Source organism: Lemur catta, chromosome 8 (assembly GCF_020740605.2).
Source record: "Lemur catta isolate mLemCat1 chromosome 8, mLemCat1.pri, whole genome shotgun sequence".
NCBI lineage: Eukaryota > Metazoa > Chordata > Mammalia > Primates > Lemuridae > Lemur > Lemur catta.
In genome coordinates, this window is record NC_059135.1 from 16,424,101 (window position 1) to 16,447,808 (window position 23,708).

Genomic DNA, 23,708 nt, shown 5'->3' on the forward strand with positions numbered 1-23,708 from the left:
CAGAGATCCCAAGATCTGACCACCTCCAAATGATTATCTCAGGGGAACTCCAAAAGCCAAAATCTCTAGCCAGGGTACAAATTGTTAGACCTTGGGCTAAGTGTCCACCAGCTGGAGCAGAGAATGGCAGGGGAGAGGGCTTACGGCTGCCTTGGATGTAGACACTATGAGTGCAGCAGTCTCCTTTAGGTGTGGAGGGCAGGAGCCTGAGTGACATGTCAGGTTCCGCCTGCAGGAGGGCTGGTTCCATCTCCAGAGTGGCTGTCTGAGGAGCTTGGAGTACATCTGTGTCGTCCCCCAGTGTTGCAGAGTCCCGACAGATACATGTCCAATTACAGCTTTTGACCCCAGATAAACACGGTCAAATGTAGCTGTGTGACCTGAGATCCCACAATCCCATGCTCCCAGGCCCCAGACCTCCCCAAGACCATATCAGAGAAGTCCGAGAATGCATGCCAAGTCATATGCACTGTGTTCTTTATTGTCACATGTTACCCATGGGACAGGGGTGAGATGGGGAGGGGAGCCCTTAGGCAGAAAAGTGGAAGGAGGCGGGAATGGGAACCATCTATTTTCCAAGCTCTGCTCTTCCTCGCAGCTGATGATGGTGGGGGCTTGGTCACCAGCCATGGAATAAGGAAGTAGGACCCCCTTAGATACAAGCACAGTGCTGCGTGAGAAGGTTGGGCACCGTCTCATACTTGAAAGAGTAACCTCCATCTGAGGTGGTGCGGACACGTAGGGGCCTCATGGTCCCTGGGAGAGCAGCACAGCAGGGCTGGGCCCCTGGCACCAAGGAAAGGGGCTGGACAGGGGTAGGAGGAGCCCCAGAGATGGGCAGGGGCAAGTCTGGTGGGGTGGGCAGCCCGCAGCCACCATGACAGTAGTGGAAGATGAAACTGGGAGGATGCACGATCCACCGATCCCAGCCCAACTCCTGGAAGGAAATGTTGAGTGCTGCTCTGTGGCAGTTGGCGTGGGCAGCCAGTTCCTCCGGAGGCCTCTGTAGCAGGCGCAGAGCAGCAGGAGACCAAGGCCAGGGCATCGGGGGAGTTGAGCGCCGGGCTCTCTCCCCTCCGCTGGGTGGTCTGGCCCTGGTATGGGCCACGAGGAAGGGTGTGGCCTCAGGCCGTGCTGAGCAGGAACAGAGGGGACAGCGCAGCAGCAGCACCAGGACAGGTTGGGCGAGCAGAGGAAGGGCAGAGGCAGCCAGGTGCAGCACAGCCCAGCGAGCGGGGGCCTGGCCCAAGGACATGGGCACAGCCATGGGCCCCCCAGATGACAGTGCCAGAAGGCCTAACAGAGGCCCAGAGCTATTGGAGGCTGCTGCTGTGCCCTGCCTGTCCAGCCCCGTATGGAACCACAGCTGGGCCGAAGTCACCTGGCGGCTGCGTGTGTGCTGGGATGGCCGGAACACATATGTGAAGAGTCCCTCCTCATCCTCCCGGGCCAGCTTTCCAGCACCTGGCTCGTCCTCACAGCTGGCACCTGCAGGAGACAGAAGGGAAGGAAGAGGGCAGCCCTACTAGCAGGACCTGGGACCCCTCCGCACCAGGAGGGATGTGGCTGCCACTCACGAGTGCCGGTGATGGGCCAAGCACTCAGCTGAGTGCCCTCGCGGACAGGGACTCTCCCGAGTCTTGGGGGGAACCTCCACAGGCTCTCCATTTTTTAATTTCGTCATTAAAGGGCTTTAAAAAATATAAGACATTGCCAATTCTCTCTGAAGTGGTTTTACCAATTAATATTCCTGTTAGCAATGTGTAAGAGGCCCTGTCACTCTCTACCTTCAGCAACATCGAGAACTGTTAGACTTAAATGTTTGTTCACCAAATAACGTGAAATGGTATCTTGAATGGTGTGTACATGGGTGTTTATTAGATTATTCTTTATATCTTTTAGCATGTTAGGAACATTGTATAATAAATTCTTTAAAATAATTCCATTTTAAAAAGACAGGTTGGCCAGGTGCGGTGGCTCACGCCTGTAATCCTAGCACTCTGGGAGGCCAAGGCGGGTGGATCGCTCGAGGTCAGGAGTTCAAGACCAGCCTGAGCAAGAGCGAGACCCCATCTCTACTAAAAATAGAAAGAAATTATCTGGCCAACTAAAAATATATAGATAGAAAAAATTAGCCGGGCATGGTGGCACATGCCTGTAGTCTCAGCTACTCGGGAGGCTGAGGCAGTAGGATCGCTTAAGCCCAGGAGTTTGAAGTTGCTGTGAGCTAGGCTGACGCCACGGCACTCACTCTAGCCCAGGCAACAGAGCAAGACTCTGTCTCAAAAAAAAAAAAAAAAAAAAAAAAGACAGGTTAACACCAAATTAAAAAGAAAAGAGGAGGGGGGGAAAGGAGAAGGAAAAGGAGAAGGAGGAGGAAGCGAAGGAGAGGGATGTAACTCCACATAGAAAGCAGTATGGCTGGCATCCTTACCCTGACCTACGCATAGATTATACTAAATAATCATGGACCAGCATGAGTCAAAGGACTGGTAATGGGGGCTATACCATTACATGGCTTCTCTCATTGTAAAGTCACAATTGACCCATTTTTCAGATAACAAAACTGAGGTGAAGTGACATTCAACTACTAAGTGGCCAGGCTGGGATTCTGCCTGATCCCAAAGCCATACTTTCCACCCACTGTGCTGCAAGGAGGCTGAAGCAAGGGAGGCAGGGATCCTCTGTAGAAGAAAAGTGGGCCAGATGACAAGCAAGCCCACCCAGAAGAGGACTTTCTTTGTTCTAAGAATGGAATGTGGGGACACACATAAGGAACTCCAGAGAAGGCAGACTGGTTTCCAGGGAGAGTTTCCCAGCTCCTCTTTTTCCTGCATCCCTGTTATCTTCTCAAGTCTCCACAACCTGGGGTTGAAGAAACAGGGTTTAGGGCAGGGAGCAGAGGCAGAGATAGGAGGAAAGATGGCAGGAAGGAGCCCAAGCCCAGACATTTCTCTCTAGAGACCCTTGGTCTCCCAGACGCAGACCTCCCAAATGCTTCCCATGTGCCATGACCTCTAGGTTCACTATCTCACTTAATCCTGAGAGGCGGGTGTCACAGATGAGGAGACAGAGGTTCAGAGAGGTTTAGTAAGTGGTCTATGTTGCAAAGCTACTGAGTGGCAGGGCTGGGATTGAAACCCAAGTGTGCCTGGCTCCCAAGCCCACGCTGTACCATGCTGCTTCTCAAAGTCACCCTGCGGGTTCCCCACCCTCGTTACCTGTGGCCGGGAAAAGGATGGCCTGGGAAACATCCTCCTCCTTGGGCTCAGAGCCCCTTCGAATGAAGCCCCCTAGGGCATGTCTTCGGGGCAGACGCCTGACTCCAGGATCCCCACCTTCCCCGGTCACTGCCGGGGGCCCCAAGGCATCCAGGAACAGGGCCCTCACCTTGGCCAGGACTAACTCCCGGTCCAGTTCTGGCTCGTGGCAGCCAGGCCTGCCCGGTGGGGCCAGCAGCAAGAGCAGCAGCAAGGGCAGCTCGGGCACCATAGCTCACCTGGCCCTGCCAGTGGGGAACCCACACCCTGCCCTGTAACCCTTCTGTGAGGTTCTGCCCAGGGCCTCCCCACTCTCCCCTCCCCATCCCATACCCGCCCTCTTCTACCCTTCTCACCCGTCTTGCCCAGGCCTTCCCACGCCCCACTGTCTGACTTGCCCCTGCCCGTGGCATTGAGACCTTCTATCTCTGACGCAGATGTCTGTGGCCCTGAGCCTTATCTCCCACTCCCGCCAGGAATGCAGGAGAGGGGGCTGAGGAGGGTTTTCACCCCAAATGACCTGACCTACACATACAAACATGCAACCCCCTCCCCCTACACACACGTGCACATGCACACAGTGTGTGAGTCTCACATCCCAGTACCCAGCACAGAGGTGACATTAGGTGGGACAGGAGCCTGGGAGCTGGGGTCGGCCAGCCCCTGAAAGTATCATTAGTCAGGGGGACAGAGTGCACCAGCCCCTCAGACCTACCGGGGCCCCTTTCAGTCAAGCAGTTGCTGGGGCAGCCATGGGGGGAAGGGCTGTGGCTGGGGCTAGAACTGGGGCTAGGGCGGGGGGCAGGTGGTCCTGCCTGCTCTATACTTAGCCCGAGGAGCCAGTCTGGGCTCTTGTCCTCCAGCTGTGTCATCAGAGAATATTTTTGGGATTGGCAGCTGCAGGCGCCTCTGCCACTCAGGCCCAAGCCTGGCGGGCGGTTGGGGACCTGGCTGCTGGAGGTGGGAGGGAGGAGGGGAAAGAGGCCCAGGCTGTGGGAGGGGGCTGGGAAGAGAGGCTCCTAAGAGCAGGAAGCTAGGCCACGGGCGGAGGAGGCTGCGGGGCCCCTCACTGCAAAGGCAGACAGGAAGGACTGCCCCCTGAGCTCTGGGCTCCTGCCCGGAAACCGCCGCCGCCACCGCACAGCTGCGGTTCGGGCCGAGGGTAAGGAGGCGAGCAGGCAGCGGGCGGCCAGGGGAGAGCTCCGCGGGTCCCCGTGTCCGGTCCCCGACGCGCCCCGCCTCCAGGGCTCTCGCCGCCGCTCCCGGCCTAGGCGCGCCCGCCGCCCGCCCGCCCTTCCCCCGCGCCGCTGCGGGCCGCCGCGATGAAGGCGGGCTCGGGGGATCAGGGGAGCCCCCCATGCTTCCTGCGCTTCCCGCGGCCTGTGCGGGTGGTAAGTGGCGCCGAGGCCGAGCTTAAGTGCGTGGTCCTGGGGGAGCCGCCGCCCACTGTCGTGTGGGAGAAGGGCGGGCAGCAGCTGGCGGCCTCGGAGCGCCTGAGCTTCCCCGCGGATGGCGCCGAGCACGGCCTGCTGCTGAGCGGCGCGCTGCCCACCGATGCGGGGGTCTACGTGTGCCGCGCCCGCAACGCGGCGGGCGAGGCCTACGCGGCGGCCGCAGTCACCGTGCTGGAGCCGCCGCCCCCGGAGCCGGAGCTCCAGCCCGCCGAGCGCCCGCTGCCGCCGCCGCCGCCGCCGGGGGCCGGGGAGGGCGCCCCGGTGTTCCTGACCGGGCCGCGGTCCCAGTGGGTGCTGCGGGGGGCGGAGGTGGTGCTGACGTGCCAGGTGGGGGGCCTCCCCGAGCCCACGCTGTACTGGGAGAAGGACGGGATGGCCCTGGACGAAGTGTGGGACAGCAGCCACTTCGTGCTCGAGCCAGGCCGCGCCGAGGGTGGCCCGGGCGGGAGCCTGGCGCTGCGCATCCTGGCGGCGCGGCTGCCCGACTCGGGCGTCTACGTGTGCCACGCCCGCAACGCGCACGGCCACGCGCAGGCCGGCGCGCTGCTCCAGGTGCACCAGCCCCCCGAGAGCCCGCCCGAGGACCCCGAGGAGGCCCCTGCGCCCGTGGTGGAGCCGCTCAAGTGCGCGCCCAAGACCTTCTGGGTGAACGAGGGCAAACACGCCAAGTTCCGCTGCTATGTGATGGGCAAGCCCGAGCCCGAGATCGAATGGCACTGGGAGGGCCGCCCGCTGCTCCCCGACCGCCGCCGCCTCATGTACCGAGACCGCGATGGCGGCTTCGTGCTCAAGGTGCTCTACTGCCAGGCCAAGGACCGCGGGCTCTACGTGTGCGCGGCGCGCAACTCGGCGGGACAGACGCTCAGCGCAGTGCAGCTGCATGTTAAAGGTACCCCAGGTGCCCAGGACTGCCCAGAAGACTGGAGGTGGGGAGGGTCTGCAGGAATATTAAAATACCGTTTCCTGCTGCCTCCCACCCTCCAGGGATTCGGATTTAGTAGGTCTCCAAGGTACCAGAAACTTCTTAACAAACTCCCCAAGTGATTCTGAGGGAGATGGTGGAAAACCACTAAGGGAGTGGTTAATATACAAGCCCTGAGGGCCCTAGAACTCTTCTCAGTCTTCTCATTGGTACTTTAACCCAGCTTCCCCAACTGCATTCACATCTGGAGCCCCAATATATGAGACAGATTTTGTGGGTGTAAATTGCTAAGTCTGAATTGATACCATGCTTACAAAGCTAATCAGTGAGAACAGGGCTGTTTCATTGAATACACACATTTGTAGTGAAGGCTGCATTCATAGCAGGTCTAGTCTTTGAAGCCTGTGGGGAAGGCCCTGCTGCAAACATTACCGTGAGAAACAACTGGTTCACTGGAAAGGTAGACTTGAGGAGGACAAGTGTCCTACAATTTCTGACTATTCTTTTATTAAGCTGCTCCCCAGATTTGAAAGAAGAGGAAGGTGAAGGAGAGAAAATTTATATGTCAAAGTTGAATCACCAGCAATATCTAATAAATGCTTACAGTCCTCATAAACAGAAAATTCAAAGGAAAACAAAAATCCCAAACTCACACTAGAAGTTAAAACGCCATAATAGGGTTTCATCACAACTCAAGGGATTACACCTGCACTAATTATTACCCAACTTTTCCCTTGGAGAAAACAGAGTTGGCAATTTCTCCTGAGCCCTGCCTGGCACAAAGTCAAACATGTAGCACCTGGGCTGCAGTGCTGACCTCACTGGTACAGTTCGATGTGCACAAACTGTCCAGGCCTCTGCTGAGCTGGAGCCCCATCAGGAAGAAAAGCCCAGCAGGCAGGCAAGAGGAGCTTACCAGAGCTACACAAAAAACTTGCTTCTCCAGCAACCCATGTTAACCCTCTGGTTGTTTCCAACTTTTTTTTTTTTTTTTTAAATACAGTTTTGAAAAGGGCTAAAATACTTTCAATTCATCTCAGACCCTTGCAGAATATATGGGGTGCCTCTGAGGGACCCCAAGGGACAGTTTGGAAATCACTGTTCTGCTCCATCCTCTTCCCTCCCTTTCCCCGTTTTACAAGTAAGGAAACTGAGGCCCAGCAGTATTCCAATGGACTTACTCAAGGTGATGTGGTCAGTGAGTGCAGGGCCAGTTGAGAATTTAGGCCATCTGACTTCCGCTGTGGTGGTTTTCCTGTGATTCCACACGCCTGCTGGCCCTAGGCAAAGACCACCAGCCTGAGCTAAGGTGTGTTTAGGAGTCCTCCTCCTAGTCTGGCTCCTCTCCAGAGCCTTCTCTTGTCTCTCCTGTCTCTGCAGAGCCACGCCTCCGGTTCACGAGGCCCCTGCAGGACGTGGAGGGCAGGGAGCATGGGATTGCTGTGCTGGAGTGTAAAGTACCCAATGCCCGCATCCCCACGGCCTGGTTCCGTGAGGACCAACGGCTGCTTCCCTGCCACAAGTACGAGCAGATTGAAGAGGGCACCGTCCGGCGCCTCATCATCCACAGGCTGAAGGCGGATGACGATGGCGTCTACCTGTGTGAGATGCGGAGCCGGGTGCGCACCGTGGCCAACGTGACGGTCAAAGGTCGGCTGGCCAGTGGGGAGGAGGCCGAGGCTGAGGCTGAGGCAGGTGCTCAGAGTCCCAGCTGATGGATTCCTGTCCACATCTCAGGGCCCATCCTGAAGCGGCTGCCGCGGAAGCTTGATGTCCTGGAGGGAGAGAACGCGGTGCTGCTGGTGGAGACGCAAGAGGCTGGGGTTGAAGGGCACTGGAGCCGCGATGGCGAGGAGCTGCCAGCCACCTGCCAGAGCAGCTCTGGCCACATGCATGCCCTGGTCCTTCCAGGAGTCACCCGAGAAGATGCCGGAGAGGTCACCTTTAGCGTGGGCAACTCCCGTACCACCACCCTACTTAGAGTCAAATGTGAGGGCAGGAAGGCCTCTGGACAGGAGGGTCATGGTGGGAGGGTGACCAGATGCCACAGCCGAGTCGGTGAAGTGGATTTAAGGTGGAAGGGCTGTGGAGGCCTGAGCAAGGCTGGAACACAATCCCTGCCTTGGTCTCAGGCGTCAAGCACAGTCCCCCGGGACCCCCCGTGTTGGCAGAGATGTTCAAGGGCCACAAGAACACGGTCCTGTTGACTTGGAAGCCTCCCGAGCCAGCTCCCGAGACCCCTTTCATCTACCGGCTGGAGCGGCAGGAGGTGGGCTCCGAAGACTGGATCCAGTGCTTCAGCATTGAGAAGGCCGGAGCCGTGGAGGTGCCGGGGGACTGTGTGCCCTCCGAGGGTGACTACCGCTTCCGTGTCTGCACCGTCAGCGAACACGGCCGCAGTCCCCACATTGTGTTCCATGGTTCTGCTCACCTCGGTGAGTCGGCCCTGCCAGACCTTGCCCGTCGGTAGCCACACCCCAAGTTGTGTCCCCCATCACCCCTCTTCCCTTACTGTGCCCTCAGTGCCTGTCTTCTCCTACGCCTTCCATCCGCGAGCCTCTGCCGTCCCTTCTCATTCTGATGGCTACACTCTGTCCCTGCCTCAGTGCCCACAGCTCGCCTGGTGGCAGGTCTGGAGGATGTGCAGGTATACGACGGGGAAGATGCCGTCTTCTCCCTTGATCTCTCCACCATCATCCAGGGCACCTGGTTCCTTAATGGGGAAGAGCTCAAGAGTAATGAGCCAGAGGGCCAGGTGGCCCCTGGGGCCCTGCGGTACCGTGTGGAGCAGAAGGGCCTGCAGCACAGACTGATCCTGCAAGCAGTCAAGCACCAGGACAGCGGGGCCCTGGTGGGCTTCAGCTGCCCTGGTGTGCAGGACTCAGCCGCCCTTACCATCCAAGGTTGGTGCTGGTAGGGACCTGGGTGGGCAGATAGGGTCGAAACACCGAAGTCTGATGCTATTCCCGTTTCTCACATCTGGGCCCAGAGAGTAAGGAGCATCCATCTTCGATGGGTTCAGATTGAGGGCTCAGGTCCAGAAGGCCGATTTCAACCTCTGTGTACAGGCTTGTCAGCATCATGTCTCAATTCTCTGGAGTGCATTGTGGCTTACAGAATTCTGTCACATTTGTCATTTCATTTGAGAGAGACAGACCCTGGCCACTAGTCCCTGACAGCCCACCTGCCCTATTATCTAATACCTGCCATTGTCATAGCAACTTCCTATGTGCCAGGCAGTCCTAATCACTTTACATAGGTTAACACAATCCTCTCAATAGCCCTGCAAGATAGGTTGTTTTGTCATCCCCATTTTCTAGATAGGGAAGTGAGGCACAGAGAGGTTAAGTGATTTGGCCAAAGTCACAAAGCTAATGAGTGGTGGTGCTGGATTATGAACCCAGGCAGTCTGGCTCCAAATCCTATTATGCCACCTGCTGAAACAGGGAAGGAGAGGGAATGAGGCTTCTCTCCGGGACGATGGGAGATGTGGAGCTGAAAGTTCAAGGAACATGCATTTGCCATCTCCCCATTGCTGCAGTCTGTAAGGCCAGTCAAGGAATCCACTGGCGCCCAAGCACAGGGCCCTGAGGTGATAGCTTCCAGTGCTGCAGGCAGAGGGCAACCAGAGCAGCATTCCCAAAATGTGGTCTGGGTCCGGACATGAAAATCACGCCAGGGGGCCTGCACGCTTGGGGGTCTAAGAATTCTGCATTTTTAGCAGGCTCCCTAGGAATTCTTATGCACAGCAAAACCACTGCTCTTAAGAGTTGGCATGTAAGCCAAACCATGCATCCACCACTATACCGAGCACAGCTGGAGAGGGGTGCTTATCTGTGCTTCTCCCCACGCAGAGAGCCCAGTGCACATCCTGAGCCCCCAGGACAAGGTGTCATTGACCTTCACGACCCCGGAGAGGGTGGTGCTGACCTGTGAGCTCTCACGGGCAGACTTCCCAGCCACCTGGTACAAGGATGGGCAGAAGGTGGAGGAAAGCGAGTCACTGGTGCTGAAGGTGGATGGGCGCAAACACCGCCTGATCCTGCCGGAGGCCGAGGTGCGGGACAGCGGCGAGTTTGAGTGCAGAACGGAAGGGGTCTCAGCCTTCTTCGATGTCACCGTCCGAGGTCAGGAACCATGCTAGCCTGGACTCCTCCAGTGGAGGCTGTTTCTGGGGGCCGTGCAAGCCCTACCCCTGGGTCTGCCTGCGGGAGGGGAGGTGCCTTCCAGGGAGAGCCTAGTGAGTCCGGGGATGGGTTTCAGCACCAAAACCCTCTAGCACACTTGCTCTGCACATACCCTCTGCTGGGTTGGGTGGGGGAAAGATGCAATTATGACGGGGAGAGATGGGATCTGACATTGCCTGGGCAGCTACTCTGAGCCAAGTACTAGGCTAAGTATGTCCAATATACACTTTCATTTCATCTTCACAACTAGATGAGGGGCAATATATTTGCAGTTCACAGATAAAGAAACAGGCTCTAAGAGGTTATGTGACCTCCCACTCATTGTCCTACAGTCAGCAAACACCATAGCTCAGAGTCACACCTGGGCTTGTGCTTCTCCAGCTGCCCCACGTGGTCAGAGTCCACAGAAACATTAAGTGCAGTGGTTCTGTGGTTCTCGTGAGGCAGACCATGGTATGGCCGCTTCAGGACCACCCTAGAGCTTGTTACAAATGCATATGCCCAGGCCCCCTGGACTGTCCACAGCCAGAATCTCCAGGGTGGAGCCTTGGGGTCCTTGTTCACCAAGTGCCAACTCTCTGGGAGGGCAGTCTGGGAGCCACGGAGCCCACTCATCTCGCTTTGAGTGGAAGTCCTATTTCCAGCACCATTGCCAGGGGGTCTGTGGCCCTACCCGAATTTACCTGGTGACAGGGAACTCACTACATGTAGGGAACGGCTGTCTCACTGTTGCCATTTATTAGGTCATTCTCTACCTCCTGCCCATCCTGGGGGCTTCCTTGTAATAGAAGCAGGAAGCATGGCCCTATGTGGCTTGTGATAGTCACCTCCCTTCAGCCCGGACAAACTGTGGCTGCCACTGTACCAATTCTCTGAGCCTCCCTCCCTCCATGTCCCCGCCCAGCCACCTGTGATCCTCTGAAGACCCATGGAGGAGCACTCAGGTGCTACGTGATCTGCCATGCCCTCAGTATCCCATGTCATCGCCCCTGGAATCCTACACAGTGTGGCCTTAGCCCTCCCCCAGTGCTTTGTGGAGACTGTCTCCTGGCCACGCAGCCTGTTTGAGTTCATGTCCTGTGTGTGTGGGGGGTGTCTGTCTGACCCCACCTCTGCTCCCCACCCAGATCCCCCAGTGCACATTGTGGACCCTCGGGAGCATGTGTTTGTACATGCCATCACCTCTGAGTGCGTCATGCTGACGTGTGAGGTGGACCGAGAGGACGCCCCCGTGCGCTGGTACAAGGACGGGCAGGAGGTGGAGCAGAGCGACTTAATGATGCTGGAAAGTGAAGGGCCCCATCACCGCCTGGTGCTGCCTGCCGCCCAGCCCTCAGACGGGGGCGAGTTCCAGTGCGTCGCAGGAGAGGAGCGTGCCTACTTCACCGTCACCATTACAGGTGGGGGACCAGGCGGGTCACGGTGGGACAGGGCAACTGTCACAGGCCACAGTGGGACAGACCTACTGGAGCAGCTGTCACACTTTCACTGCTGGGTCACTGTTCCCAGCCCCTGCTGCCCTTACCCTAGCTGATCGGATCTCTCTTGCTCCTCCACCCAAGATCTAGTCAGACTCAGGAAATGGTTGCCATGAGCACATCGGTCATGGCCACACCTGGAGGGAAGCCCTGCCTTCTCCGCTCCTGAAGGCCCCTGCCAAGGGGAACTTCGGGGATGCAAATCTGGTGCAGGGCAGGGTCTAGGGCAGGTGGTTCCAGGCATGGGAGGGGTCAGAAGATCTCAGAGGCCTGCAGGGGACCCCAGCTGCATGTGAGGACCCAACTCTCCTCTCCCCGGTGTTACCCTTCATACTATCCCTGTCCTAACCCAGAGAATGTGGAGTGTTTCTAAAGCTGAGGCTGTCATCATGGTCCCCACTGCGCTGCACAGCACAATGTCTAATGTGCTTTGGTGACTGTGGGTGTGTCTCACTGGCCATGATGGCTGTATTCAGGGGACTGTGTGTCTCCAGCTATAACTGCCTAAGCTGCTGTGAGCCACAGTCCAAAGGAGGTCCCTCTTCTTTAGCACGGAGCCTAGCTTCCATGAGTAGGGACAGGACCTGGATCAGGGGGGCACAGGGCGCTCCAGGCCCAGCCCCTCATGCCCAACAGTGGCTGTCCCTGTCCTCCAGACGTGTCCTCGTGGATCGTGTACCCCAGCGGCAAGGTGTATGTGGCAGCCGTGCGCCTGGAGCGCGTGGTGCTGACCTGTGAGCTGTGCCGGCCGTGGGCTGAGGTGCGCTGGACCAAAGACGGCGAGGAAGTGGTGGAGAGTCCTGCTCTTCTCCTGCAGAAAGAGGACACCGTGCGCCGCCTAGTGCTGCCCGCCGTCCAGCTCGAGGACTCCGGCGAGTACTTGTGTGAAATCGATGATGAGTCGGCCTCCTTCACTGTCACTGTCACAGGTGTGGGTCCACCCGAACTCTTCAGGGTCACCAGAGGACAGCCCCAAGCCCTAGGGGAGCTGGCCACACGTCCCCTGCTAGCACACTGGGGAGAGGGCGGTGTGGGCTGTGGGTGCATGTGCCAGGGTTCCTGCCAGGAAGAGCCCAAGGCCAGGACTGGCCATGTGCCACCAGCTCATTTACTGAGCGCTTTCTCTGGGCCAGGCGGTGGGCGTCACTGGTGAGTAACGCAGACAGTCCCAGTTCTCAGCTGCCAGTCTAGCGGGGAGGCAGCTGTTAGCCAGGGGTCGCAAACGGGCAGTCCCCGGGCCCCACGCAGCCCATACATGTGCTTTGTTTGGCCTGCAGAGTCATACCAAAGTCAGGACAGTTCAAATAACAATCCGGAGTTATGCGTCCTCTTGAAAAAGCCGAAGACCCGGCGGCTCTGGTCACGCTTCCCCCCGTGGCGACGAACGGCTGGCACTGAGTAGCAGCGCCCCGTAACCGGGGCCCACATTCCTCCTCGCGCCTCCCCGCCATTCCTTTTTGCCTCGCCTCGACCCTTCAGCCACTGACCTGACTGACCTGGTCTCTGCGGGCATTTGAGTTTGCGACCCCTGTGTTAAACCAATAAACGTGCAAATAAATACAGTGACACCTGGTGATAAGTGCTATGAGGGCAGGGGGCTCAAGAGAGGAGAGCAGGCGGATCAGGGAGGGCCTTGGAGAAAGCCACCATTCCACACACAAGAGCCAGCAGCACGCAGACAGACACGGTCGCTTCCTTCCCGGAGTGCACAGGGTCTCGGTGTGGGTTGTTGAGGGCCACCATAGAGAGCCGGAGGCTGGGGGCTGCTGTCCTGGTGGGGCTGAGCAGGAAGTTCCTTCAAAGCTGTTACTGGAGCAGGAGCTGAGCTGAGTGGGGTGGGGCGTGGCCAGGAGGTTGGAGGGGAATGTTCAAGGCGGGGGTTGGGGGAAGCACAGGACGACTGCAGAAGTGACTCTGGGGCTAGGGCTTAACAGCGCCAATCTCAGTGTGTGTGGAGGGGTCAGGGGGTGCAGGGCCGCCTAGGCAGCTCTGGTGGGACAGAAGATGGCTGCACTGGAGTGCTCATCCTACTGCTGGGACAGGCCTGTCATCCCTTCCCCTTCCCTGCCCCAGCCCAGGCTGAGCTCCTTAGGGCTCCCCCTCCCTGCACCCCAGATAGTACAGCCTGGCTCACATAAGCCACAATGCCAGAGAGGCGTTCTGCACATGTTCTGTCCTGCAGCCAGTCACCTTCACCCTCTCCCACCCCCAGTCCTGGCCAGACATCATGGCCACAGCCGCACAAATTCCAGCCTATACCAGACTCCTCTCAGGGAAGTTCACACAAACACCACCTCTCCTCCAGGCCAGAGCGAACCAAGTCTGATGCCAGGCTGAAGTCCCAGGGCCATGCAGGCACCCAAGCCACCATCACTGCACCCTGTGCTCACCCACCACCCCATCCCCTCCCCTAATCCTTGGGCAGCTGACTCTGCAATCTCCTGGCCTTGCTGGGCCCCGGAAAACCAGCCTGCATCCTCCAGCCTCTTAGAGCAAGCCGACTGGGAGAGGTGGGTTATGTGGGTCCGGGGCAGGAGTCCCCATGGAGGCGGAAGGCTGAGTGCCTGCTTGTGGGTGCGTCTGCCCACGCACCCCCTACAAAACCGGGAAGCTAGCAGTTCCTTGGCCCAGCCACAAGGGGGCCAAACGCTAAAGGAGCACTAAAGTCCCCTGGAAACTTGGAAGATTCTGGGGGACCACCCCGGCATGAGTGCGTGGGCAGGCCTGGGCTAAAGGCATTGGTCACCTCCAATATTGACAATGGCTCCCTTTCTGTGGAGGAGTGACCAGCACTTGGAGATGAGCTCCCAGAACCACCATTTAGCATCCCTGGGGAACTCTCAGACAGGTGTTGGCAACTCTCATGCACAGATGCAGAAAGCATTACTGAGTTCCTGCAAACCTTGGCTTGGAATTCCTACCACTGCCTGCAGAGTCTGAGCCTGCCTTTAACAGATGGCAATTCTTCCTCCTGCCCTAGAGTAGATGTAGCCAGCTGCGACCTTAAGGAAGTTAATCACTCTGTGCCCGGGTTCCCTCACCTGGAAAATGGGGCATAACGCAATACGCACCTCCTGGGATTGCCGTGAGGGTTACTAAGTCTAGCGCTTAGGACTGTCTCCTGGAACCTCGGGAAGCAGTGCATAAGTGTTCGCTATTACAGATCCACCCTCCTGTATCCACAATTCTGAAATTCAAAAAACTCTCAAAATTAAAAAGTTTTTTTTTACAAGTTTGGTATTCAAAGTCATTTCAGGAAAACCTGAGCTTGACCACTGTGTAGCTGTTTCTACTCTTTATCCTGCTTAGGGTGAATAGAGCTCTATCTTTATATGTGTAAGATGGACCTATCTTTTAATGCATCCTGCCTAGGGCGAATGTAACATGTTATTCCACAGAAGTGCCGATGTGACCGATGATAGGGGGTGCCCCAGTGGGGGATGAGGGAGGCGCATGGTATATGATAAATGCATCTTTCTGGAATCCAAAGCATTCCAGATTGTGTAACACCTCTGGCCCCAGGGATTTCAGAGAAATAAGAAATGCTTATTATAATTACACTTTTTACCCTTACTATCATGTGGGTGACAGGAAGGCTGATGGTGAGTTTGTGACAGCCTGTGGTTGAACCCACTCTGCAGAGCCCCCGGTGCGGATCATATACCCCCGGGATGAGGTGACCTTGATCGCCGTGACCTTGGAGTGTGTGGTGCTGATGTGTGAGCTGTCCCGGGAGGATGCTCCTGTGCGCTGGTACAAGGACGGGCTCGAGGTGGAGGAGAGTGAGGCCCTGGTGCTGGAGAGGGACGGGCCACGATGCCGCCTAGTGCTGCCGGCTGCCCTGCCCGAGGATGGGGGCGAGTTTGTGTGTGATGCCGGAGACGACTCAGCCTTCTTCACTGTCACTGTCACAGGTGGGCAGTCTTTGGGGCACCCCAGGGAGGTAGAGAGGCAAGGGGCTGAGGGACAGGCACCCAACTAGCCCTACTCCTCACCCCCACACCCCTTTCCCCTTCTCTAGGCCCCTCATTCTTAGCCATCAGAGAGTCCTGCTTGCCCAAATCAGGTTGGGACAGTGACCAGAGGCCTGGTGGGAGGGGACCCAGCATTTATGACCATTCATTCATTCATTCATTCATTCAACAAATACTTACTGAGTAACTACTGTATGCTTGCAGTGTTCTAGATGCTGGGGATATAGTAGTGAACCAATAAGGCAAAACCTCCTGCCTTCATGGAACTTGCACTCTAGTAAGGGTGGACAGACAAAAATAACCAAAACAGATGGTTTGTCAGGAAATGATAAATGCCTTGAAGGCAAAGCAGGGAAAGGGGATAGGAAGTGGGAGTGGGTGTAGAGTGGGGTTTGCACTGGGTCAAGTGGATCCAGGTGTGAGTCCAGGTCTGCCTCTTTCTGTGTGATCTTGGGCAAGTCAATTTCCTCTAAAGAGGCCTCGGGCCCTCATCTGTAAAGTGCAGCTGAGGGCTCCACACCTCCTAGGGGGCGGTCGGAGTAAGTGAGAACAGAACTACAGTGTGCTTAGCACAGTGCCTGGCACACAGCAGGTGCCCCAGGGATTGCACCTGGCACCATTCCCTAGAGCTGTGCTGCAAGGGGAGAGGGCCGAGAATCTGGCAGGTGAGGCAGGAGAGGTCAGCTGGCTGAGCCCATGTGCCCCTCTCTCTGTCCCCACCAGCCCCACCAGAGAGGATTGTGCACCCAGCAGCCCGCTGCCTGGATCTACAGTTCGGGACACCGGGGCGTGTGGAGCTGCGCTGTGAGGTGGCTCCAGCTGGGTCCCAGGTGCGCTGGTACAAGGATGGGCTAGAGGTGGAGGCATCAGACGCCCTGCTGTTGGGTGCTGAGGGGCCCACCCGCACCTTGACCCTGCCACATGCCCAGCCTGAGGACGCTGGGGAGTACGTGTGTGAGACCCGTGATGAAGCCATCACCTTCAATGTCAGCCTGGCTGGTGAGTGTTCCTGGCCAGCCCAGGACAGGGAGGCAGGGGCAAGCACGGGCTGACACCCTCCTCTCTCTGTCCAGAGTCACCAGTGCAGTTCCTTGCCCCAGAGGCAGCCCCTAGCCCACTCTGTGTGGCCCCTGGGGAGCCAGTGGTGCTGAGCTGTGAACTGTCCCGGGCTGGTGCCCCCGTGTTCTGGAGCCACAATGGGAGGCCTGTGCAGGAAGGCGAGGGCCTGGAGCTCCATGCAGAGGGCCCCCGCCGTGTCCTCTGCATCCGGGCTGCAGGCCTCGCCCACGCAGGCCTCTACACCTGCCAGTCCAGGGCAGCCCCTGGAGCCCCGAGCGTCAGCTTCACTGTCCAGGTGGCTGGTGAGTATAGTCTGGGCAGAATGCCTGACAGAAGCACCCCAACACCCATAGGTTTCCCTACTTTTTGAGCACGCCTTGTCCAGCCCTTGCCCCACCTCCCTCAGTGCCTTTCCCCCTCTTGCCTTCCACTGCCCCCTCATAGCCTCGAGCCTCTCCTCCCAGTGACCCCCAGCTCTGACCCCACAGAGCCCCCCGTGCGGGTGGTGGCCCCTGAGGCAGCCCAGACGAGGGTTCGAAGCACCCCAGGCGGGGACCTAGAGCTGGTGGTGCACCTCTCCGGGCCGGGGGGCCCTGTGCGCTGGTACAAGGACGGGGAGCGACTGGCGAGCCAGGGGCGGGTGCAGCTGGAGCAGGCCGGGGCCAGGCAGGTGCTGCGGGTGCGGGGGGCGCGGAGCAGGGACGCTGGGGAGTACCTGTGCGACGCGCCCCAGGACAGCCGCATCTTCCTTGTCAGCGTGGAAGGTAATAGTGCGCCACCCCCCCATAGGCCCTGGCACCCCAAGGGCCACCCCCCACCGTTCTAGGGCCCAGTCATCCCTCCACCCCTGCCTCGCTGCCTCTGGTTCCACCCAATGCATGCATGACTATCACGTGGATGAGGGCTTGGGGCTCCCTTTTCCAGAAACCCTCAGATAAGAGGAGACATAGCCCACCCAGTGGTTAAAAGCAGGGGTTCTGGAGTCGACCGCCCCAGGTTCTAACCTGGATTCTGTGCCCCAGTAGTTGTGTGACATTGGCCAAGTTTTTTCACCTCTCTGAGCCCCAGCTCTGGAATGAGGGGACAGTGCTGGTCGTATAGGCCCGTCATGACAAGCAAATGCTATAAATAGGGTCCATGGCAAATGATCTGCTATTACTAGGGAGTCAGAGAGGCGGGGTGCCAGGCCAGGGTTGACGGGAGCTGGACAAAAGGAGTGGCAGGGAGTTGGCATCTTGTGTTTTGAGACACCCCCATGGCTGACACACAGTAATTCCTCACAAAAGGTTTGTTAAATAGCTGGGGAATGAGGGCCCATACCCTGAGGAGGGGGTGAAAGGGAGGGAGGGGGACAGACCCAGCCCAGCTCACCGCCTGGCCCCACCCTCCAGAGCCGCCACCGGTGAAGCTGGTCTCAGAGTTGACACCACTAACCGTCCATGAGGGCGATGATGCCACATTCCGGTGTGAAGTCTCCCCACCAGATGCCGATGTCACCTGGCTGCGCAATGGGGCCGTTGTCACTCCAGGGCCCCAGCTGGAGATGGCCCAGAATGGCTCAAGCCGCACCCTGACATTACGAAGCTGCCAGCTGGGGGACTCGGGGACCGTGACTGTACAGGCTGGGAGCACAGCCACAAGTGCCCGGCTCCACGTTCGAGGTTTGGTCCTGAGGAAGACGAAATGCTCTGTTCCCCGTACCCGTACTCCCAGCCCTGGCCCCAGCAGCCTTGCCCTGCTGCTAGGGACAGGCCAGTGGGATGGCGCAGGGGCCAGCCTCCAGCCCCCGCTGGGCTCCAAGCCTCCTCCCTCTTCCCCACCAGAGACGGAGCTGCTGTTCCTGCGGCGGCTGCAGGACGTGCGGGCAGAGGAAGGCCAGGACGTCTGCCTCGAGGTGGAGACAGGGCGAGTGGGTGCAGCCGGGGCCGTGCGCTGGGTGCGAGGTGGGGAGCCCCTGCCCCAAGACTCTCGCCTGTCCATGGCCCAGGATGGCCACATCCACCGCCTCTTCATCCACGGTGTCATACTGGCTGACCAGGGCACCTACGGCTGTGAGAGCCACCACGATCGCACCCTGGCCAGGCTCAGCGTGAGGCGTGAGTGCCCCGTCCTGTCCTAACACATCACCCGCCCCACAGCGCAGCCCTTCCTGGCTGTCCCAGAGCCCTTCAGACCCCCACCAAAGTGCCCCTCACCACTGAGGAACCTGCAGCAGCCTGCCCAAAGCAAACCTTTTCTTTTTCTAACATTTTCTAGTTACCTTAGAAGTCTATGTGGATTTTGCATTCCGTTTCGTATTTCCAAGTTGGCTTTGCTATAAACATAAATATTATATTCCAGAAAGACTTGCCGTGCTTATCCTTCAGTCACATGCCCCAGGGATACACGTGCCTGTTTAAGAGCAGGGATGGCTGGCAAATAGCACCCGCACTGCCCGTGCCAAGCTCAAGCCCTCTATTACCTGGATAACCTCGTGCAAGTTACCTAACTTCTCTGGGCCAAGTCTCCTGAAAACTGGGGCTTATCCCTTCCTCAAGGGTCTTTGAGCACATTAACTGGGATAACATGAAAAATGTCTACACAGAGCTTGGTGAAGTGTTGTCACTGGTGATACATATTCTCTCCTAATTTATTTCATTCATGTCATTGTCACAATAAACCCATGCCCCAATGCTATTTACTTTGTACAATTGGGACAGCTAGAGCCTAGAGAGGTCAAGCAGTTTGCCAAAGATCACACAGCACACCAACTATGTGGTAGAGCTAGGTTCCAATCCCTGTGTCTGACTCCAAATTCCATGCTCCTTCTGGTGTCACAGCACCCCTCACCCAGACCCCAAAACCCCCTAACCATACTCACCCCTTTCCTGCATCCTCCTCTCCTAACCGCAATATGGCGCCTGCACCAAGTCTGGCTGGCTGTGCTCCCTTCTTCCTGCACCCTGGTTCTGAACTCCTTTTGCCAGGGCCTTAGGTAGGGTGTTGGGACGTGCAGGCAGGGCCGGGGGAGGGTGAGCCCCTGCAGCCTCTGCCGGAGCTAGAGGCCTCATCCTCCCTCTCTCCCACCTCCCCCCACCAGCAAAGCAGCTGAAGGTGCTGCAGCCTCTGGAAGATGTGACTGTCAGTGAGGGGGGCAGTGCCACCTTCCAGTTGGAGCTGTCCCAGGAGGGTGTGACTGGGGAGTGGGCCCGAGGTGGAATCCGGCTGCAGCCGGGACCCAAGTGCCACATTCATGCGGAGGGCCACACTCACCGTCTGGTACTGAATGGACTGGGCTTGGCCGACTCGGGCTGCGTCTCCTTCATGGTGGATTCCCTGCGCTGTGCAGCCAGACTCACTGTGAGAGGTGTGGCCTCAAAGACTACAACCTGCCTGGTGATCCGTGTGGCCTTATTGACCCCCTGAGTGTGACTACTGACCCCTCTACACGTGTGGCCCCCACTGACCATGCTTGTCCCAATGTGGCCCTTACTGACCTCCCTGCAAGAGTGTGGCTCCCCTGACCCTTTGGCCCTGTGTGGCCCCAGTGACTGCACTGCCTGAGTGTGGTTCCTCTGACCACTCCAGTCCCATGTAGACCCTGACTGCCCCATGCCCTGCAAACCACTGACCATGCCACTGTGAGCATGCCTATGCCAGTGTGGTCCCTACTGTCTACCTGCCTACATGTGGCCCCACCAACCACTCAGTAATCCCATGTGACCCCCCCCCGCCTGCCTGAGTGTGCCTTGTGACCACTCCAGTCCCTCCAGCCCACTGACTGTGCCTGTCTAAGGGTGACTACACTAACAACTCTGCCCGACTGTCCCCCATTTTTGTTTTAAGTCCCAACATATTCCCCACTGACCATGCCTGCTCTAGGGCCCCCCATGGCTTCCCTGAATCCACTGTGCCCCCACTGACCAGTGCCTCCTACTGTCCACTCCAGCCAAGCATGACTCACTGACCATGCCCATCTGTGGGTGGCTCCACTCACATCTCTGCTCTAGTTTTCCAATTCCCTCCTAGCCTCCAGCATGTCCCCCACTAACCACCTCAAAGTGTGACTTTCAGCTGGCTGCTCCTGCCTCATTGACTCTCTGGCCCTTCTGTGTCCCCCACTGACCAGTATTCTTAGCATCCTTCTTGGATGATTTGTCCCAGCACATCCCTCACTCACAATGGCCTCCACTGATCACCTTGTCTAGATGTGTCCACCATTGACTGCTTGTGCCTAAGTGTGTCCTTGTCCCTGCAGGCTGGGTCCCCATCCTGCCCTTACCCTTGCTCCCTCTGCATTGTCCTCCCTCTCCCACTCCCAGAGGTCCCAGTGACCATTGTGCGGGGGCCACAGGACCTAGAGGTGACAGAGGGCGACACAGCTACACTCGAGTGGGAGCTTTCCCAAACCTTGGCTGATGTTACCTGGGAGAAGGTCAGAACCCAGCCCAAACCACTTCAGCATAATAACAACAATAATAATGCCCCAAACAGAAACAACTAATACGCATGGAGTGGATGTGTGCCAAGATTGACGTTACATTTAATCCTTTAATTCTTACAAGCCTAGGAGGCAGGTCTTGTTATCATCTATGAAGAAACTGACGCTCAGTGGGGAGAAGTTACCTGCCCAATGGCAGACAAAACGGGTAGCCCATATTTGAGTCCAGGTTTGCCTAATTCCAGAATCCGCGCCCATGCTCTGTGTGGTCGGTATCTGGCCCTGGGCTTCCTGAGCCTGTGGTGCCCCTTCGTGGCACTAACGTCCCCAAAGGGTGACATCTCTAAGAAGTTCCTGGGGCGGCCCCAAAGGCGTGGGACGGATGGAGCCAGCCTAGGGAACATGAGACACACATAAATGCGCCTAGAGACCACTTGGTATCAACAGAGGGCGCCGCCGCCTTCCGCGGCCGGGCTGTCTGTGCCCAGCTCGGCTCGCCTCGACCCTCCGCAACTCTCGCCTCTAGGACGGGTGCGCGCTCACCCCCAGCCCTCGGCTCCGGCTCCAGGCCCTCGGCACGCGCCGCCTTCTTCAGCTGCGGCGTTGCAGCCCCTCGGACGCCGGGACCTACAGCTGCGCGGTGGGGACGGCCTGCGTCGGGCCTGTCCGCCTGACAGTGCGCGGTGGGTATGGGGCAATACTGGGGCAGGGCACTGCTTGGGACACCGGAGTCGCGGACCGGTTCTTTCCCGGGAGCTGACGCTGGGTGCTTCCACAGACTGGGGGAGTGGGCGTGGTCTGTCCCGCCCCGCCCCCACCTCAAGCCCCGGACTCCGCCCCCCAGAGCGCGCAGTGGCTGTTCTCTCGGAGCTCCGGTCGGTGAGCGCCCGCGAAGGTGACGGCGCCACGTTCGAGTGCACCGTGTCGGATGCCGAGACCACGGGGCGCTGGGAGCTCGGAGGCCGCCCCCTGAAACCCGGAGGCCGCGTCCGCATCCGACAGGAAGGTCTGGCCGCCTTTCCACCACCCTCTCTAGCCCCTTGCTGCCCCGACCCAGGCTCAGACAGACCCCGCCCCACCAGGATAAGCCCCGCCTCCGGCCAGAACGGACCCCGCCCCACGATCCCCGCCTCCCGGCCCTTCTCCCGCCCCCCGGTCTTTCCCCCGCCCCCAGCTCTGAGTCCCGGACCGCCGCTCTTCCCCCTCCGCATCCCGGTGCCGCCCACCCTAGCGCACATTTAAGGCGTCCGAACCGACCCAGGGGCTTTCTCCGGCACTACCCACATCCCCGAACCCTCCTCAGAGGCGGCTTCAGCCTCGCTAGCGCCCCCTTAACCCCAGGGAAGAAACATATTCTCGTGCTGAGCGAGTTGCGCGCGGAGGACGCCGGTGAAGTCCGCTTCCAGGCGGGACCCGCCCAGTCCTTGGCTCTACTGGAGGTGGAGGGTAAGCAACTGGGGTTAAGGCGACAGGGAAGGGGACATCATCTCTTGCCCTGGGACTGACGGACTAGCGGCTGGTCCTAGGAATGCTCCCTCCCTCCCCTCCCCTCGTGGGACTCTCCTGGGGCAGGTCACGGAGGGCAGCGTGTTTCCTGGGGAAGGGACTTTGGGTTGGGAGTACAGAAAACAGACCGGTGGCATGGAGGGTTGAGGCCAGGAGTGGAGGCCGCAGGGAGGGAAGCTGCGTCTCTCCTCCTGGAGGCCATGAGTGTCGCTATTAACTTAAGCCCCCGCCCCTCATCCCCAGCATTGCCTCTCCAAATGTGCCGCCGCCCCCCTCTCGAGAAGACAGTTCTGGTGGGCCGCCGGGCGGTGCTAGAGGTGACTGTGTCCCGCTTGGGGGGCCACGTGTGCTGGTTGCGGGAGGGGGTCGAGCTGTGCCCAGGAGACAAGTATGAGATGCGCAGCCACGGCCCCACCCACAGCCTGGTCATCCATGACGTGCGACCTGAGGACCAGGGCGCTTACTGCTGCCAGGCCGGCCAGGACAGTGCCCACACACGGCTGCTGGTAGAGGGTGAGTAAAGCCAACTGGGCAGAGGTCAGAGGGGCAGGAGGGGGCGCCTGAGAGCTGGTGGGCTAAGACACACCTATGGGAGGCTTTCCAGGGCTTCAGGTAGCAGTCAGTTCTGGGATGTGTTGTTGGGCTGAGGATTGGTGGGGACCCTGAGTTCTCAACAGGAACCTCTTGGTTCAAGTCAGCTGTTCCCACTTTTCCACACCCCTTGCCCCTTCCTGTCTGGGCGTCTCACTCCCTGCTGCCTCTGGACCATATTTGTCTCTCCTGAACACCCCCATTTCTGTTAGTTCCTCTCCTTCCCACCTATCCATCCCTGGTCTGTGCCCCCAACCTGTGCCCCCCCCCGACTCCCCACCTCCCACCCCCCACCCCACTCTCTGCTGCCCAGCTGGCTTCTGCCCATCTCAGCAAGTTCAACATCAGCCTGGGCAGAGCGCTCCTAAGCTAGTTCCATGTCTTTTCTATTCCACATAGGAGATGCCCCACCCTTTACCCCAAATCCCTGCATTCCCTTCAGATGCCATGCTTTGCCCCACCCCTAACTGACCTCCATCTTCCTGCCCCCACAGCCCTGACAGAGGCCCAGAAAGGGTAGGGCAGAGGCTAAGGGCCCAACTCTTCCTGTGTGGGTACCCAGGCTCTGCCAGAGGAGAGGAAGGTGGTACCCACTCTCTCCCCAGCCCCACATGGAGTCATTCCTCTGCAGGTAACTAGGAGGATGGAACCAGGCCAGGCAGGTGTCCTTGGACAGCTTGGAAGGCGTGTGCCCTTACCCTGGGCACAGGTGGGGAGACAGGGAAACCAGAAGTGTCAGGAAACAATAAAAGTGCTACAGCTCATTTCCCTGTCTCTCTGTGTGACAGTGGGAGGGCAGACCTTGCCTGGAGCCCCTGTGTAATGAGTGATATAGGGGACCAAGCGCTGCAGTGCTT

At 58.5% G+C, this 23,708-nt stretch overlaps 2 protein-coding genes across 5 annotated transcripts; one reads left to right on the plus strand and one right to left on the minus strand.

Annotated features, from left to right (window-relative positions):
• Positions 1-456: 456 nt before the first annotated feature.
• INHA (inhibin subunit alpha) lies at positions 457-3,971 on the minus strand. Its single transcript, XM_045559585.1, has 2 exons — positions 3,222-3,971; positions 457-1,488 (listed from the first exon to the last, which is right to left on the minus strand). The coding sequence occupies exons 1-2, from the start codon at positions 3,490-3,492 to the stop codon at positions 653-655; spliced, it is 1,107 nt and encodes a 368-aa protein (XP_045415541.1). The 5' UTR covers positions 3,493-3,971; the 3' UTR covers positions 457-652.
• Positions 3,972-4,489: 518 nt separating this feature from the next.
• Positions 4,490-23,615, plus strand: OBSL1 (obscurin like cytoskeletal adaptor 1). Of its 4 annotated transcripts, XM_045559581.1 has the most exons (21): positions 4,490-5,603; positions 7,017-7,286; positions 7,374-7,625; positions 7,769-8,071; positions 8,243-8,539; positions 9,491-9,763; positions 10,951-11,223; positions 11,958-12,230; positions 14,943-15,215; positions 15,999-16,274; positions 16,349-16,636; positions 16,823-17,098; positions 17,726-17,995; positions 18,158-18,430; positions 19,414-19,680; positions 20,636-20,748; positions 21,281-21,437; positions 21,599-21,760; positions 22,096-22,200; positions 22,504-22,773; positions 23,483-23,615. In XM_045559581.1, the coding sequence occupies exons 1-21, from the start codon at positions 4,583-4,585 to the stop codon at positions 23,488-23,490; spliced, it is 5,700 nt and encodes a 1,899-aa protein (XP_045415537.1). In that variant the 5' UTR covers positions 4,490-4,582; the 3' UTR covers positions 23,491-23,615. The 4 variants fall into 4 exon arrangements, with proteins under 4 accessions (XP_045415537.1, XP_045415538.1, XP_045415539.1 ...); XM_045559582.1 differs by lacking the exon at positions 16,823-17,098; XM_045559583.1 differs by lacking the exons at positions 16,823-17,098; positions 23,483-23,615 and having other exon boundaries at positions 22,504-22,781.
• The last annotated feature ends 93 nt before the right edge of the window (positions 23,616-23,708 follow it).

Excerpts from the sequence above, each read along its gene's own strand:
- INHA (XM_045559585.1), bottom strand. The coding sequence starts at position 3,492 with ATGGTGCCCGAGCTGCCCTTGCTGCTGCTCTTGCTGCTGGCCCCACCG. Across the intron at positions 1,489-3,221 it reads CATCCTTTTCCCGGCCACAG|GTGCCAGCTGTGAGGACGAG; the intron begins GTAACGAGGGTG and ends TGTCTCCTGCAG.
- OBSL1 (XM_045559581.1), top strand. The coding sequence starts at position 4,583 with ATGAAGGCGGGCTCGGGGGATCAGGGGAGCCCCCCATGCTTCCTGCGC. Across the intron at positions 17,099-17,725 it reads CTTCCTTGTCAGCGTGGAAG|AGCCGCCACCGGTGAAGCTG; the intron begins GTAATAGTGCGC and ends CCCACCCTCCAG. Across the intron at positions 21,438-21,598 it reads TGTCCGCCTGACAGTGCGCG|AGCGCGCAGTGGCTGTTCTC; the intron begins GTGGGTATGGGG and ends TCCGCCCCCCAG.